Source organism: Mus caroli, chromosome 19, assembly GCF_900094665.2.
Source record: "Mus caroli chromosome 19, CAROLI_EIJ_v1.1, whole genome shotgun sequence".
NCBI lineage: Eukaryota > Metazoa > Chordata > Mammalia > Rodentia > Muridae > Mus > Mus caroli.
This window is the reverse complement of record NC_034588.1, coordinates 9,808,498-9,826,477: the sequence shown is the minus strand read 5'-3', so window position 1 is coordinate 9,826,477 and position 17,980 is coordinate 9,808,498. Positions and strand designations below refer to the sequence as shown.

Sequence of the window (17,980 nt, the reverse complement as noted above, 5' to 3'; positions counted from 1 at the left end):
ATTTGCATTTCCCATATCATCCTGAGTGAGGTAACCCAATCACAAAAGAACACACATGATATGCACTCACTGATAAGTGGATATTAGCCCAGAAGCTCAGAATACCCAAGATACAATTTGAAAAACCACAAGAAACTCAAGAAGAAGGGAGACCAAAGTGTGGATACTTCGATCCTTCTTAGAAGGGGGAACAAAATACCCATGGGAGGAGTTACAGAGACAAAATGTGGAGCAGAGACTGAAGGAATGACCATCCAGAGACCGCCCCACCTAGGGATCCATCATGGGATCAATCACCAAACCCAGATACTATTGTGGATGCCAAAACATGCTTGCTGACATACTTTATGTCTTGGAATGAGTTCCGTTTATCAAGCACCAGGTGAAGACCTTTTTATTCATATCTTATTTGATGACCTCAACATACTTTCAGGCAGAAGTCATTATTATATTAGTTTAAGCTATTAAACATCTTCATATTTGTTTCTATGGATAAAAAAAAAAGCACAGTCGGAATTTGATACAAAATAACTTAGTTGGAAAATTTTGTTTCTAAGAACTATATTTTTAATTAATTATTTATTTAATTTTTATTCACTTTATGTTTTAGCACTAGTCTTAGTCTGTTTGGGTGTGAGGTTTGTTTCTAGCTGAGGACATCTTACAGTGAAAGGCTGTTTTTCAATATAAGAGGGCATCTTCTTAGACCCAAAAGAAAGGAAGTTTCATCAGAGAATAAGGCGGGGGGCATTGGTAATGGGCAGCCAGCCACAATATCATTACTCCAGAGAATAATTATTACTCAGTAGATGTTAGCGCTAATGGTTGCTCAGCTTTACACATTGGATCCTGGAGTAGTTGCAGCAGGCAGCCTCTGGGAGCGGGGATGGAGGAGAGGGCATCTCTGCCCATTAAAGTAATAAACTCCCATAGGTCATTTGAAAACTTTAGTGACAAAGGAGCAGGGATTCCAGAAGGACACATTTTTATTTACACAAAGTTAGTGAACATTTTAAAAAATGATGTAAGCAGAAATGAGACACACCAGTGGGAAATGCAAATGAACCAAAGAATATTGAAAAGCCACCAATATTTTCTCTGGTGGTGCAAGATCTCAAGACGTTTCACCTAAAGAAACTCAGTAAGTCTAACTCATTCCGACCTATTTCATTCAACCTGAAAATAGTACATTTCATCTCATCCCAACTTTCCTTTGTAAAAAGGGCAGAGAAACGCTGCCAGGTCCTGAGGCTGTTTAGATCAGGCTTTGTACAAATTGAGTCCTACAACAATTCCTGGCACATAGCAAGCATTAAAAAAGTATTTATTCACAGTTATGTTATATGGGATTATATCTTAGGATCATTGTTTGTGTCTAAAACCACATTAGATGTTTATTATAATTACATGCCAGGCATAATAACTGATGGGACACTCTGCTGAACTCTGAGGATAAGCAATGGAAAGCTTTTGTTCCATACTGTGAATAATCATGAATGTTCATGAATATTTAATGGATATTCAACAGGTACCTGTTATTTGAAGGAAGATTCAACATCTTAGAACAGCCCAAGTCAGCAGCAGATGTCACACCTGAGTATAAGTGACAAAAAGCACAGGCAAGGATGGACAGCCAAACACAAGTGAGAGAAGACTAGGAACTTGAGCTTCACCAATCTATCACGGCAAATGTTCATTTGCCTTGTGAGACACACTTGTTTTCACTTTGACCTGATACCAGTACAAATCTGTCTTTCTTCATTGAAGAGTGTGTGTTGAGGTTTTGCCTTTTATTGTCTATTGTAAGGTTATATGTGGCCCCCAATGATCTAGAGACTGCACATAGCCCCTGTGACCCTGCCCCATGTTAATTCTGATTGGTGAATAAAGATGCCAATAGCTGGGCAAAATAGACATAGGTGGGGTTTAGGTTTCATGGACTTGGGGGAGAGGAGGGTCACAAGGAAGAAGAAGGTACAGGAAGGAGGAAGGAAAAGCCACCATGGGTTAAGGGTCAAGAGAGCATGGCCTTGAGAGCTACCCAGTTGGAGTTAAGAGCAGCCTGGATGAAACATAATAAATAGTAAGTAATAACTGGAGTTGTAAATAGGAAAATAGATTCTAACCGCAAGAGGGGAGGCAGTTGCCCAGCTCTTGAGCTGTTTAGGGCTTATTTTAAATATCAAGGCTTTGAGTGTCTCTTTTATCTGGGAACTCAATAACCAAAGGTAGGGTTAAAAACCCCAGGCTTGGATTTAAATATTTACTACAAGTATGCACAAGCTTACCTCCTGTGTTTAAAATGGTAGCCTGAGCTAACTGGTAACATCCAAGCTGACCTTTGCCAATCACTAAAATAACAAACCCTTTCTTCTTCCTGCTTCTTTTCTCTGGGAAAATCCTAGCATATGATGCTTCTGAGGTTTTCTCCCCCTTTATCATGGATGCATGTTCACAGCCCTTCCATTCTGTAGGTTGTGATGCTGAAATTGGTCAAATTCAAGATTTCATTTTTCATAGTTGCGGGGGAGCCACTCTCAGGTCCTCATGGTTGTGAAGCAAACATCTTACTGGTGGAGTCATCTCAATAGCCCCATCTCTTTTTATTTTAGACATAGTCTCATGTGTTCCATGAGGACTTTCAACTAACTAACAATATAGTCAAGAATCACACTGAATTTCTAATTCACCTTGGCACCTGTTGCTAACATATCCAGTTTATGTGGTGTTGGGAATTAATCTCAGGCTTTGGCCTTGCCAGTTAAGCAGTATACCAACTTAGTTACATCTCCAGCCCCAAGTATTTCTTTTAAAGTTACAAACACTAGCTCTCAAACTTCAGGACTGTCTCTTTTCTTATGCAGGAAGCTTGTGTATGGCCGGAGGAAGAAACAGCACAGCTGTGACCAGATTCATCCTCCTGGGATTTTCAGATCAGCCTCAGATGAAAATCTTCCTTTTTATTCTGTTTCTGGGGATTTATCTCCTGACCTTAGCCTGGAACTTGAGCCTCATCACCCTCATTAGGATGGACAGTCACCTCCACACACCCATGTACTTCTTCCTCAGTAATCTCTCCTTCCTGGACATCTGTTATTCATCCTCCACTGCCCCCAAGATGCTTTCTGACATTGTCACAGATAAGAACACCATTTCTTTTCTTGGCTGTGCCACACAATACTTTGTCTTCTGTGGAATGGGGCTGACTGAATGCTTGCTCCTGGCAGCTATGGCCTATGACAGGTACACTGCTGTCTGCAACCCACTGCTCTACATGGCTCTCATGTCCCATACTCTGTGTTTAAAGTTGGTGGCTGGTGCCTATATGGGTGGTTTCCTTAGTTCTTTGATTGAAACATGCTCTGTCTACCAGCATGATTTCTGTGGGCCCAACATAATCAACCACTTCTTCTGTGACCTTCCTCCAGTCCTGGCTCTAGCGTGCTCTGACATCTTTACCAGCCAGGTGGTGACCTTTATTTTAGGTGTCATTGTGGGGGTGATTTCTGTCCTAGTGGTCCTCGTCTCTTATGGATACATTATTGCTGCTGTCCTTAGGATCAACTCAGCTAAAGGTAGGACCAAGGCCTTTAGCACCAGTGCTTCTCACCTGACTGCTGTGACCCTCTTCTATGGCTCTGGTCTCTTCATGTACATGAGACCCAATTCAAGTTATTCCTTCGGACATGACAAGGTGGCATCTGTATTCTATGCTGTAGTGATCCCCATGATGAACCCCATCATCTATAGCCTCAGAAATAAGGACATTAAAAATGCTGTGAGGAAAGCTGTGGAAAGGGACAGCATGCTTTCTCATGGGCATTCATTTTTCTGACAATGGGTGGTGTTTACATGACAGTCTGAGTGGATGAATATTGCAGAAATTCATGTAGGTTTGACTACTTGAATTTCAAGATGATGTGAATGGACCCACTTACATTACATTTAACTAGAGATGGTTTTGTCATTATTGATTTCCTAAAATAAATAGCATGAGTACTTTTAGGTTTCAATGCCCTCTTTAGTGGAAAACCTCACCATGATGAAATAACACTCTGCCACATCAAAATACCTCTTTTCCATAGTTTGGATACAGAGCACAGAGAAACTGAGCTGGAACTCAGATGGAAGCTTCCTCCCTGCTGGCTAGCATTAATAGTACCAGAGGGTGATGTGAGAGAAGTCATCAACAATATTGCCTAGCTGTGGATCTTGCCAATTAAAATAACAAAATGCCTGATAGTGTATGCTCACTGGACTAGTAGTGGCATGAATGTTTGAGAGTTAACCAGTCCCTTCATGATTGGATCTGAAGCCTGTTCTATTGGAGGGAATTCATGTACCTGGGACTATAAACATGACCTAAAGCCTATGACTAAGGGGGTCACAGCCACTTTCTGGGAGTCTAAGGATAACTTGCTGTTGATAAATGGATATGTTGCTGGTCATGGTGGTTTATGCCTTTAATCCCAACATTGGACACAGAAGCAGGCAGATCTCTGTTAGTTCAAGATCATCCTTTTCTACAAAATGGACAGACATGACAGCCAGGGCTACCTACCAACCAAACAAATGGATATGTATCAAAACTGTTTGCTAAGTAATTATGTTTATATCTTTAGATAGTACAACTCTCAGTCTTGGTTAGAGAAGACACTAGGCCAGGGGAACGTTATCAAAACAGAGATTTGTGACTGGTCAAGGTGCTGCGAATAAGTGACTTGAGTACTCAACTTTAAATGTAACATCCATATGATCTTGCATTTAACCTCTCTGTGCTCCTGAATGTAAATGTGATGTGACTAACTGTGTTCACACCTGTATCAAATTCCCTCAAGAATTTAAACAGGAACTGTAAACTAAATAAATCCCCCCCCTCCCTGTTGTTTTCTGCTGGGATCTTTTATCCCAAGAACACAAATTGGCACTGAGGAAAATGGGAATGTTCACATGATAAACCTGACCCAGATTTTTGGGCAGAGGAATTAGAGACTTTGCAACTTTGGATTGGAAAAATCATTGAATTGTATTGAAAGAACTTAATGTACCATTTTAATAAAAGCTTGGAAGAGAGTAATATTGAAAGAAGTATGGGAAATGGAGACCCTTTTCATGAGGTTTCAGGGTGACAATGATTTTTTTTAGAATCTGGGAGAGAAGACATTTTTGAGATATGTCAGTTAAGAATGTGTGTGTGCTAATCAGACTGGGTCTGAAGAATCTGTTGTGATTAAGAAATCTGCACCATTGCAGTGAAACGTGTGCTTCATGAGAACAATAGAACAGTATTTTATCAGGATTAGTATGCAGAAACTCATACAACTATGGTCCAAAAGGACCAGGTTACACGTGGAGCTTACTGCAAAACTTGGTAATAGAGGAAAAGATGTCTATATGGTACAGAAACTAAAAGATGAAAGAATTTGTGGAGAAAAATTGAGGCCTGGCACTGTGCTGCAGGTCTGAAGATCCTGTGAAGCAATAGTAGAAAACATTCGTCAAAGTGGAGACTCAGTCCCAGGACACTGAGTTTCCAGAACCATTGGACATCCTACAAGGACATCTGTGGGTATAGAAGAGAGCTAGAATGGAAAACCTGTGTGCTGAGAAGGACAGAGTTGGAAAAGTGGTTCTACCAAAGCCCTTTTGATCCCAGGAAAATCACAAAGCACAGGTAGTCAGTCAGTCACTTGTGAGTTACAATGACAGAAAACTATGTCCTGTGCACAAATATAGCATGAATAACCACATTTTTGGGTTAACCAATTTCTGCTTAGGTTTAAGGTCCACTCCCTAGAGTGGTATTCAAGATTGTTACCATAAACCTGGCCAGGAATGAAAAGGTGGGGAAGTCTTCGACCCTAGGGAAGAATCTACTGCTAGTATCTTATTATATGGACAGTATTACAGTCTTCTCTGGGCATGGCAGGGCAATTCCCTCTATGAACTCATGGCAGACCAAACTAGTTTAATTCAAGAATTGATGGAGATGCTCAAAAGATTCTGCCACCAGATGAAGACCTTTGTTACCTGAGGGCTGACTAGGTAGCAAGATTCAATTTGTTTCAAGGAAGTGTTCCCCAACAGGTTGCTCACACTCTAGTGAATATCCCTACCCCGAAAGCCTGTATCTGATTCTCTCATGGCCTATTCAGGCCTATTGCACATTGAGCTGAACTAGAGGGAGGGAAGCTTAGCTGAGGCAGGTAGGGGCAGACATATCTTGGTCAGCAGTGAGTTCTTGGGGTGGGTGATGGTGGAGAATAAACACACCTGGGAGCAGCTTCAGAGAACTGGTTCATTATTGGGGTTGGGGGAAGTAAAGAGGTATTTATGCCCCAGGGCAGGCATCCTTGGTCCCTGAGGCACTGCACATTACATATACATATACATATACATATACATATACATATACATATACATATACATATACATATACATATACATATACAGATACAGATACAGATACAGATACAGATACAGATACAGACACAGACACAGACACAGACACAGACACTTACACTTACACTTACACATACACACACACATATATATGTATATATGCACACACATATATATGCATATTCATGCACATACACACAGATACATAAACCACACACACACAAGAAAAAAACCCTCAGAACTTCTTAGTGGCTGTACAAATTCAGACAGATTCTGGGAGTTGTAATTCATGTATTATACAATTTACCCTGATATAGGAAACTGTCATCAATGGCTATGAAATTACAAACTTTTTTTTCTAGGTATTTATTTCATTTACATTTCCAATGCTATCCCAAAAGTCCCCCACACGCTTCCCCACCCACTCCCCCACCCACCCACTCCCACTTCTTGGCCCTGGCGTTCCCCTGTACTGAGGCATATAAAGTTTGCATGACCAATGGGCCTCTCTTTCCACTGATGGCCGACTAGACCATCTTCTGATACATATGCAGCTAGAGTCAAAAGCTCAGGGGTACTGGTTAGTTCATCATGTTGTTCCACCCATAGGGCTGCAGATTCCTTTAGCTCCTTGGTTACTTTCTCTAGCTCCTCCATTGGGGGCCCTGTGATCCATCCAATAGCTGACTGTGAGCATCCACTTCTGTGTTTGCTAGGCCCCGGCATAGTCTCACAAGAAACAGCTATATCAGGGTCCTTTCAGCAAAATCTTGCTAGTGTATGCAATGGTGTCTGAAAACCTTTCTTTCCCTCCAAGAAAAAAACACTGTAAAACACTTCATGATAGTTATAATAAAAAGAAGCTATCAATTTAAGAGTGAAAGCACGTGGGAGGCTTTGAACGAGGATAGCTAGGAGGGGCAGGAAGGAGAAAAGGAGGGAAGTGATAAAATTCTGTTTAAATTTAGAACTTTAACTTTATAATAAATTAATTAATGAATAAATAAATTTATTGACCAACAAAACAAGGTTCTCCAAATAAATATGATTGATGTTCATGTGAACTCTTGGAGACCAAGGTATTATGAACAGGGCCTGAATGTGTCTGTACCAATTAAAGTTCAAGAGCTGAAAAAAGTAGACACATGCCCCATCCTTAACCAAGTAGCTATCTCCAATTGATAGCCATCTGCAATTGAAAATTTAGTTTTTTCCAAGGGAATCTCAATGAACAGACAAGCTATGCTTAAGTGTAGGCTACATGACTAGGAGTAGATGGGGAACAGAAAACAGAATCAATGCCATCCTTGAAGGTCTCTTGTCTCATATGTTGTAGCAAGTCTTTTATTTTTTTATTTTTTATTTTTACCCTTTTTAATTTTGTTCTATTTTATATTTTTTTCTGGATTTAGCCTATAGATTCTTTGTGTATTTATTATGGCTTCCATTGTAGTATTTTTATGAGATTCCTGAGTGTTTAGGCAAGTGTTTTTCTCTTTCTTGGCTATCTTTTGGGCATTTTTCCTTGTTTGTTTTTTGTATGTTTGTTTGGTCCTATGCTAGTGTGTTAATTTATTTTATCTTACTTTCATTTTATTTTATTATTATCCCTTAGAAACTTTTTTGTTTTTTAATGAGAAACAGAAATGGGTGGCTCTGGATGGAAGGGAAGATGGGGGGGGGGAACTGGGGGGATTAGAGAGAAGGAAAACCATAATCAGGATATATTGTGTGAGAAAAATACATTTTCAACAAAAGAAGTAATAATAAAAACATGTAAATTTCTCACAGATAATTTTCAGGGCTATAACTTGGTCCATTTGCACAGAAGTCAATTTGATACTCAATTTCCCCTGTAAATATAGCTAGCAATATATCTTTAGGATATCCTCATCATTATTAATTTTTAATGTAGCAACTCCCACCTCTGAGAGGCAACTTGTTATGCTCTCTGTATACTAAGAATTTAGTCTTCTTTTATATATGGAGCAAAAGAGGATTGCAAGCATGATGAAATCAGCCAAGAGTCCCAGAGGTGGCAAACAGGATCCTCAAATATTCCCTGCTCAAATTAAATTGTGGTTCGTGCAACTGTTATTGCATGAATATATATGTGTGTGTGTGTGTGTGTGTGCGTGTGTGTGTGCATTCATGCAAATGAATATATGTATACATATATATATATGCAATAACAGTATATATATATATATATATATATATATATATATATATGCAATAACAGTTTTTTTTAACGAGGCCATGAATTTGAAGAAGAGTGGATAGGCATATATGGGAGGTTTGAAGGGAGAAACGGGAAGAGAGAAAAGCTGTAATTAAAGCATAATCTCAAAAGTCTGAATATTTATGTTGAATTTCCAGAACACACCAGTTGCTAATTAGAATCCATGAGAGTTTGACTAAATTAACATACACTAAAATTAAACCTAGGAATTGATTACTAAATCTCAGAAAATAGAACTTTGCTTAGTCAAAATATAAATGATGCTCAGAACTTCATTTGATAAACACTGAGAAACACCAGAGAAGGTACAAAACCCACAAGACTCTGAAAATACTGAGGAGTTGCATGAATTCATCTGATGACTGTTTCATACTAGTAAAAATTTTTAGCTGTCACCAATGAAAAAAACTAAATTAAAGTTTACTGATGAACAGGGAATATTTGAGGATCCTGTTTGCCACCTCTGGGATTCTTGGCTGATTTCATCATGCTTGCAATCCTCTTTTGCTCCATACATAAAAGAAGGCTAAATTCTTAGTATACAGAGAGCATAACAAGTTGCCTCTCAGATATGGGAGTTGTTACATTAAAAATTAATAACAATGAAGATATCCTAAAGATATATTGCTAGCTAGATTTACAGGGGAAATTGAGTATCAAATTGACTTTGCATGAAAAAGCATTAAGTCCTGTCATCATGTAATAAGCTATGTGAAAACCTTCTTGTTCTCTATTCCTTATTTGCTTACCCACTGAATGATATTTGAAATTTTATAAAACATCATGTTTGGTAATTTTTAAAAGAAATCATGTCTTTCGTTGAAATTATTGTTATTTCTTAGGGGAGTAGGGAGAAAAGATAAAGGAGGAGGAAGAGGAGAAGAGAGAAGAAGATGAGAGAAGAGAGAAGAGAAAAGAAGAAAATGGAAGAAGAGAGAAGGAGAAAGAGGAGGAGGGGGAGAAGGAAGTGTAGAAAGAGAGAGAAAAAGCCAGAAGAGGAGAAGGAAGAAGGAAGAAAAAAAGAAGAGGAAGAAGAACAACAAGAAGAACAAGAACAAGAATACCAAGACCAAGAACAAGAAGACCAAAACCAAGAAGAACAAGAAGAACCAGAAGAACAAGAAAAACAAGAAGAACAGAAAGAACAGAAAGAACAGGAAGAACAAGAAGAACAAGAAGAATAAGAACACAGGATCCTTCCGATTTCCATCTGCACCTGGAGCTGATCCTGTGCCACAGCACTCCATACCCAAATACTGTCAGGGGAGAGCTGGTCTCCCAGGAGTGCATACATAACTGTGAGCACAGGTAAGACCACCACTTCTGCTCAAATTTCTGGCCCAAGAGGGACCCTCCCATAGCCATCAGGACACAGGAACCAAGGAACAGACAGCGACAGGAACCTTCCAGTTTCCATCTGCTCACCAGAGCTGACCCTTTGCCACAGCTCTCAATATCCAAATTCATTCTGGAGAGAACTGGTCTCCCAGGATTACTTACACACAGGCTTGCAGGAGAGACAAGCCACAGTCAGAAACACCAAGACCAGTTAACACCAGAAAAATCAATATAAACAAATACAGGAAAATACAACCAAAGAAGTGAAATAAATGAACAAAACTGTTCACCTGAGAATGGAAATACGAGCAATAAATAAAACACAAACTGAGGCAATCTGAGAGAAGGAAAACCTAGGAAAGAGAATGGCAACTGCAGACATAAGCATCACCTACAGAATATAAAAGATGGAAGAGAGAATCTCAGGCACAGAAGATACAATGGAAGAAATCCATATGTTGGTCAAAGAAAATGCTAAAGCTAAAAAGTTTCTAGTACAAAGCATCTGGAAAATGTGGGACACTAGAAAAAGACCAAAACTAAGAATAATAGGAATAGAAAAGAAGAGTCACAAGTCAAGGGCATAGAAAAATATCTTCAACAAAATCACAGAAGATCATTTCCCTAACCCAAAGAGATGGATTCCTATAAGCATACAAGAAACCTACAGAACACCAAATAGAGAAGACCAAAAAAAATCATCCCACCACATAATAACCAATATAAAGTATATAGAAAAAAAAAAAAGAATGTTAAAAGCCACTAGGGATAAAGGTCAATAACATATAAAGACAGGCCTATTAGAATTACACAAGACTTCTTAACAGAGACTCTAAAATCCAGAAGGTCCCACACAGATGTCTTACAGTCTCTAAAAGATGATAGCTGCCAACTCAGACTACTATACTCAGCAAAACTTTCAATCACCATAAATGGAGAAACCAAGATATTCCATGACAAAAGCAAATTTAAACAATATCTTTCCACTAATCCAGCCCTACACAGAGGGTAGTAGAAGGAAAACTCCAACACAAGAAGCATAATTACACCCAAGAAAACACAAGAAATTAGTAGTTCCACACCACCATAACCAAAGAACACACACAATACTAACACCAACATCAAAATAACAGGACCCAACAATCATTGGTCATTAATATCTCTAAACATCAATGGTCGCAATTCCCTAATGAAAGGACACAAGCTCACAGAGTGGAAGCACACATAGGATCCATTATTCTGCTGTAGACAAGAAACACACCTCAGCAACAAAGATAAATACTACCTCAGAGTAAAGGGCTGAAAAACAGTTTTCCAACTAAATGGGCTCAAGAATCAAGGACATTATGTATTTTGTAGGCAAATGGATGGAACTAGAATATATCACCCTGTGAGGTAACCCTTGCTCCAAAATACTTACAAGTAGATATTAGTCATAAAGTACAGGATAATCACCTTAAAGTCCACAGAAACTAAGAGGCAAAAAAAAAAAAAAAAAAAAAAAGGATTGCAGGGAAGGTGGTTGAATCTTTCTCAGACAGGAAAACAAAGTAGATATCAGAATTGAATAGAGGGAGGAACTGAGTGGGAGGTAGAATGAGGAGGGAAGCAGGATGTGTGTGTAGGAAAATCAGGTATAGGAAGAGCAAGGGAGGAAGAACAGAAATTGGTAGTATGGTAGGGTGCTTCTCTAGGACATGCAAGAGACCAGGGATGGGACAGGACCCACGGTGTCAATGGGCTTGACTCTAGCTGAGACTTCTAGCAGTGGGGGATATGAATCTTGAAATGTCCACTTCCTGTAGCCAGGCAAGACTCCCAGTGTAGGGGAAAAGGACAGCAACCTAACCACATAAACTTCAGCCAAATATTTGTGCTGCCTCCAAGATGTGCAGGGCAAAAGTTAAAACAGAGACTGAGGGAATGGCCAACCAGTGATTGTCCATTCCATAAACAAGCACCAATTCCTGACACTATTAATGATCTTCTGTTATGTTTACAGAGAGGAACCTAGCATGACTGCTGCCTGAGAGGCTCTGCCCAGAAGCCAATAAAAACACATACAGCCATCACAGCCAAACATATGGTAGAGTTTGTGGAGGATGTTGGGGGAGGAGGTCTTGTGGAAGAATTGGGGAAAGGATTGAAGGGCCAGAAGAGTACAGGGACTCCATAGAAAGACCAACAGAAACAAATACCTGAAACTTTTGGGGCTCCCAGACACTGAACAACCAACCAAAGAGCAGATGGGGGTACCTAGCCACTACCCCTGCACCTATAGCAGATATGCAACTTATCTTCATGCAGGTTACTGGATCAGGGTCTGTCCTGGAATCTGTTGACTGTGCATCCTTTTCCCCTAACTGAGTGCCTTGACTGGCCATAGTGGGGGAGGATGGGCATAGTTCTCTAGTGTCTTGATGTACAGGGGAGGGCGGGGAGGTGATATACAGAAGTTAAGCACCCCTTCTCATAGGAGGAGATGGGGGGAAATGAGAAGAATCTGAGTGAGAGGAGGACTGGGAGAAGAAGAAAACTGATGTTGGGAAGTAAGTGAATAAATAAATAAGTTAATGAGAAAGAGGATCCAAAACCGTAAACATAAAAAAAGACAAAGAAAAGGCTTTTATTTGGAAGGGTGAGGAGATAGGAAGGTTCGGGGTAACCATTATAAAAATATACTGTATGAAATTGACTTTACTTTCAATTAAAAAATAAATTAAAAATTACACTCATACATATATGCACAAAGGTAATGATTATAGTTGACCTGAGCTTTCAAGAGTAAGGATCCCAAAGAGTTTGATGTCATGAAGAAAAAGTAGGGTAGAGGTGTGGGCATAAAGATGACAGAAAGCTGTAATCAAGAAGTTTACATAAGCCGGGAAGTGGTGGCACACGCCTTTAATCCCAGCACTTGGGAGGCAGAGGCAGGCAGGTTTCTGAGTTTGAGACCAGCCTAGTCTACAGAGTGTGTTCCAAGACAGCCAGGGCTAAATAGAAATAGAGAAACCCTGTCTCAAAAAAGAAGAAGAAGGAGGAGAAGAAGAATGAGAAGGAGGGGGAGAAGGAGGGGGAGGAGGAGGAAGAGGAGGAAGAGGAGGAGGGGGGGGGAGAAGAAGTTTACAGGAGCTGAAGACTCCTGTCAACAATTTTATGTGGAAGTACAGCATCTTATATACTGTTTGTAGGGAGAAATGGGCCAAAGTTTCAGAAATTTATGTAAAAAATTATTGGCGAATTGGATTCCACAAATAAAGGCCGACTGGGTACTAATAAACACAGCCCATTCATAGGTGAAAGTTTGATACCCAGGATCCAAAGCCATAATATTTCTGGGCCCTGGGCCTAGCCCCAGACCGTACCTTGCCAAGTCTAACCTTGAACAAGGAACCATAATTAGCATTCTCTTTATCCTTTCAACTTGGCCTCTGAGAAAGCCTTGGGTCTGCCTGGAGCCCAACATACTTGACATTATGTTACATTCAGTAATGACCTATCAGGCAGCATGTGCCTACTAGGGCAACAATGGCATTACTATTACGAAAGTAACCAGTCACATTCTGATTAGAAAGCAGGTCTGTTCTGCATAAGGGAATTTACACTTAGTACTACTATATTATACCTAGTATAAAATGAAACAAAATCCACAACTAGGGAGGTCATAGACTTTGAGAAAAAAAATCAAAGAAGATAGGCAAAAAAGATTGTAGAAATCAGGCTACAGAATCATTTTAGTAGATTCTATTCTCTAGACATGACAGGGGAATATAATCCCATGAACTCTCAACAATACGCTTAGGAAAACAAGGCCAACATATTGCCAATAGTAGTGGACATGCCAATGTGTACAGGGGAAATTCCACATGACCTCACACCTAGATGAAGAACTAGACATTTATAATGATTTTTTTTTCCGTGAAGGACTAGAAGTGCAGAATAATATATTGGGATGAGTTGCAAGGCATAGCAGAATGTATAACCTGCATGCTATATAAAACATGATGTGGTTCCTGAACACAGCTAATGTGGATTTAGTCTCTATGAGAGCTTGATATGAACTAGAAACTACTGTTAGATCCATTTAGTGGGCAATAAGAGAGAGAGGCCTGAGGAGGCTAATTTACACCAAGTTGCATAAGCTGTAAGCTACAAAAGTAAATTGTACCAGAGTTCTGTGAAAGCCAAATTCAAAGTCATAATAATATTAAGTCTCTAGAGTGATACAGTGAACTAGTGCATTTCTCCGATCTGGAATTTCCTCTCATGTGCATGGAGATAATATTACTGGTAGGATGATTGGTTTAGGTTAGGAGTTTGAAGAAATAAATGACTGTAGCTATAAAAGTGAGTTGTGAACAGGGTAGGGTATGCAACTTCAAAGGACAGTTATCCAGCTAGGGGACTAGCCAGCTATGCCACTAAGGGCAAATCCTTTAACATCTCTGATCTTATGATTGCAACCTAAAAGTTGAGAATCTGAGGACTAGAAGATTTTCTATGTCCTTTCTACAAATAGTTCTTGGGTCCATAGGGTAACAACCCAGAGATCATTAAAGGACCAGTTGAAAGTTGAAAATTGATACACATGGCAAAGTGGGCCTGAAATCATTAGGGAAGTCACCCTAGCAACCATTACACCAGAGAGTAAGTATCTGTAGTATTTCCCGGTAATTGGCTTTTCTCCTTCCACCTTTAAACTCAAAAGGATCCCAGAGTTGCGGCCTCACTTGCTGTGAGTGGATAACTAAGTTCATGGCCATAAACATTCATTAAGGAGAACCATTGCACTGAACAGGAAAGTACACAGAAGGAAGAATAGGTAGTTTGAACCTTCCAAAGGAACCACATCTTCTTCTAGGATTGGGTTTGGGGCTAATGTCAAGACTTTGAATGTAGACTCTGTTCTGTCAATACCCGTGAAGTTTTTACAGTAGGACTAAAATGGGGCAAGGCTTTTAGAGATTTACCTCATCCATCCAGCCCCCACCCCCTCACTGCTTTCAAACTTCCTTACCTCATAACCATTTTCTTTCTCTTTACCTGGATTACTGAACTTCAGTGAATAGAATGATCTCAAACATAAAAGAAAGTCTGCATTAATTTGGGGGGGTGAAGTGAGAGTTAAATTCTTAAATATCTTACTATGACATTTATTGCCTTTGTTTGTTGTCTTGTATTATAAGGGAATAGGGGAATCTTCAACCCAAAGAAACAGTGAATGTCAATTCTGACAGTTGTGTAAGGATTCCAGAAAGACTTGAATCAAAACAAACTTAATTTTGTTTCAGAAAAGTTGGCTGAGATAAAAAAAATATGCTTGTTTATGCTTCTCCTTTTCTTCATCATTGGGGTAATACTTTCTTTCTGTTCTTCAAAATTCTGCTTTAAAAATAAGAAATTGTTCTCTGTAGAAATACACAGCTTGATTCATAACTTTTGGTTAACTAGAGATAAGGTAAGTGCTAAAGGAAGGACACATACCAATGTAACTTCTTTTGTCTTTTTGGAAGGACTCAAACAGCTTTTTGTTATTCTCCTTGGTTGTGCTGGTAAGTCTGAGACTAACAGGATGACAAAGCAGATATCCAAACTCAGACAACAGGAGCAGATAGCATGGGTCTGAATGTCAGCCTCTGGCTTCTTTAACTTGAATCACTTGTTACTCAGTATCATTCTCTGCTTCACCTGGTTTTGTGCCTCAAACACCTCAAACTGATGACATCTTTGTAGGGTCAGTGCTCAGAAACATCTCCATTAGCTACTTGTACCCAAAAAAGATCCAATTCAAGATTTATATCAGAAGACTTTCCTCCTGTAGTTGCCCAGAAAATGGTAAACACAGGGAAAATATGTATCAAAGACAGTAGGTATATTCAGAATTTCCCCTTTAGCAAATTGAAAAATTATCAAAATAACTTATAACTTGAAATAAAGGTAAGTACCCACACTTAGCCAGTCTCTTCTGGAGATGATGGCCTACACAGAATACACCAAAGCATGGCAACCCATGTTACCAGAATGAAAGTTAAAAAAAACATGAATTCTATTGCAGGTGATGGAGCAAGAGTTTCCCTGATCTAAAGACATTAAATCAGTGTTCCTAGGATGCTCATAAATCTCCCAGGAAACTTGGGGTCCAAGATAACTGGTGCTCAGTTTGGAAGGAGAACAGAAACTTTAGTTATCTTAAGCAGCTTAGACAAATTCAGAGTGCAAGGGGCATCACACCTAAACCTCTGATTATGAACCTTTGACCTTATTCCTGCTATGGTGCTGTCCAACTAACAAAAATATCCTGAAACTGAGATAATCCTTCCTGAAAGTCAAGAATGGGCTACCTATTTCCAGATTGGCTGCTTTATAGGAGGACTTCCAAAGATTTGGTCCTTGATTTTATTGGACACACATGAATAATTCTATCACTATTTATAAATTTCATAATACTCTAGGCTACTTTTAAAATGTGGTTTAAATACATTAGCAAAGTATTTGAGAAATTCTTTGCAATTGAAGATCTTTCCCTAAATGAAAAAGATAATAAAAATTACTAAAATCATAATCTGATATAAAATGATTTCATATTTATTTTGAAAGAACAACACCTACACTGACATGAGACTGAAGCAGCAATTACTCTCAGGAGTGTCAGTAAACCACTAACACCACTTATTTCAGTCATGCCTGCCATTTGTTTCATAAGCTCAGCAATTTAATGGGTGCATTAATAAATGTTTCCAGTCAATCTTTAATTATCTTCTTAAATCCTCATGACAGTAGATGAATCAGGTAAGATCTAAAGAATGAGCAGGTTTTCATTGACAGCTGGAAAGGAAGCACTGGGTTCCTCCTATGGAAAGGTAATGTACTATTACTCTCAATCCAGACTCAGAGAAAGAGATAGAAAATGTTATTATTCCCCTTGAACCAATGATGTTTTCTTTTTCTCCTCCCCAATACTAACCAGGATTACCAAGACAATGATTAAGGGAAGAAACATTACTGAGATCACGGAATTCATCCTCCTAGGATTCTCTGATTTTCCCCAAATCACAGCACTGCTTTTTGTTATGTTCCTCATCCTGTATATTACAACGCTGACCTGGAACCTGTCCCTTGTTGTTTTAATAAGGATGGACTCCTACCTCCATACACCTATGTACTTCTTCCTCAGTAATCTGTCCTTTATAGACATCTGCTATATCTCTTCTACAGTCCCAAAGATGCTTTCCAACCTCTTCCAGGAAAAGCAAACTATCAGCTTTGTGGGCTGCATAGTTCAATACTTTATGTTTGCCACAATGGGACTGAGTGAATCTTGCCTCATGACAGCCATGGCCTATGACAGGTATGCTGCCATTTGTAACCCTCTTCTGTACTCATCAGTCATGTCACCCACACTATGTGCTCAGATGGTGATGGGAAGCTACACAGCAGGAATCATGGGCTCTCTATCTCAGGTGTGTGCCTTGCTGCAGCTCCACTTCTGCGGACCTAATGTCATCAGACATTTCTTCTGTGACATGCCCCAGCTGTTAAATCTATCCTGCACTGACACTTTTTTTGCACAGATAGTGCTCCTTATATTAACAATGTTGTTTTGTATTTCAAATGCTTTAGTCATCATAATATCCTATGGCTATATTGTCTTGTCCATTCTGAAGATCACTTCAGCTAAGGGTAGGTCCAAGGCATTCAACACTTGTGCTTCTCACCTGACAGCTGTTTCCCTATTCTACACCTCCAGTGCTTTTGTCTATTTTAGTTCCAGCTCTGGTGGCTCCTCCAGCTTTGATAGATTTGTGTCTATCTTCTACACTGTGCTGATTCCTATGTTGAACCCTTTGGTGTATAGTCTGAGGAACAAGGAAATCAAAGATGCTGGAAAGAGGTTACAGAAGAAGCTGGGATGCTGCTAATAAAAGAGTCTGAGATTTCTGGCAGATTTTCCCTACAAACTATCTACTTATGTGGAAAAAAAGATTCAAAGTTATAATA

At 39.4% G+C, this 17,980-nt stretch overlaps 2 protein-coding genes across 2 annotated transcripts; both read left to right on the top strand.

Moving 5' to 3' along the window:
• Positions 1-2,875: 2,875 nt before the first annotated feature.
• On the top strand, positions 2,876-3,835 carry LOC110286064 (olfactory receptor 5A2-like). Its single transcript, XM_021152523.1, has one exon. It carries the CDS (start codon positions 2,876-2,878, stop codon positions 3,833-3,835), a length of 960 nt encoding a protein of 319 aa, XP_021008182.1.
• Positions 3,836-16,962: 13,127 nt separating this feature from the next.
• On the top strand, positions 16,963-17,901 carry LOC110285900 (olfactory receptor 5AN1-like). The gene has a single exon (XM_021152363.1). It carries the CDS (start codon positions 16,963-16,965, stop codon positions 17,899-17,901), a length of 939 nt encoding a protein of 312 aa, XP_021008022.1.
• Positions 17,902-17,980: the final 79 nt, after the last annotated feature.

Bases quoted from the DNA above. Each gene is read 5' to 3' on its own strand.
- LOC110285900 (XM_021152363.1), top strand. From the start codon at position 16,963: ATGATTAAGGGAAGAAACATTACTGAGATCACGGAATTCATCCTCCTA.
- LOC110286064 (XM_021152523.1), top strand. From the start codon at position 2,876: ATGGCCGGAGGAAGAAACAGCACAGCTGTGACCAGATTCATCCTCCTG.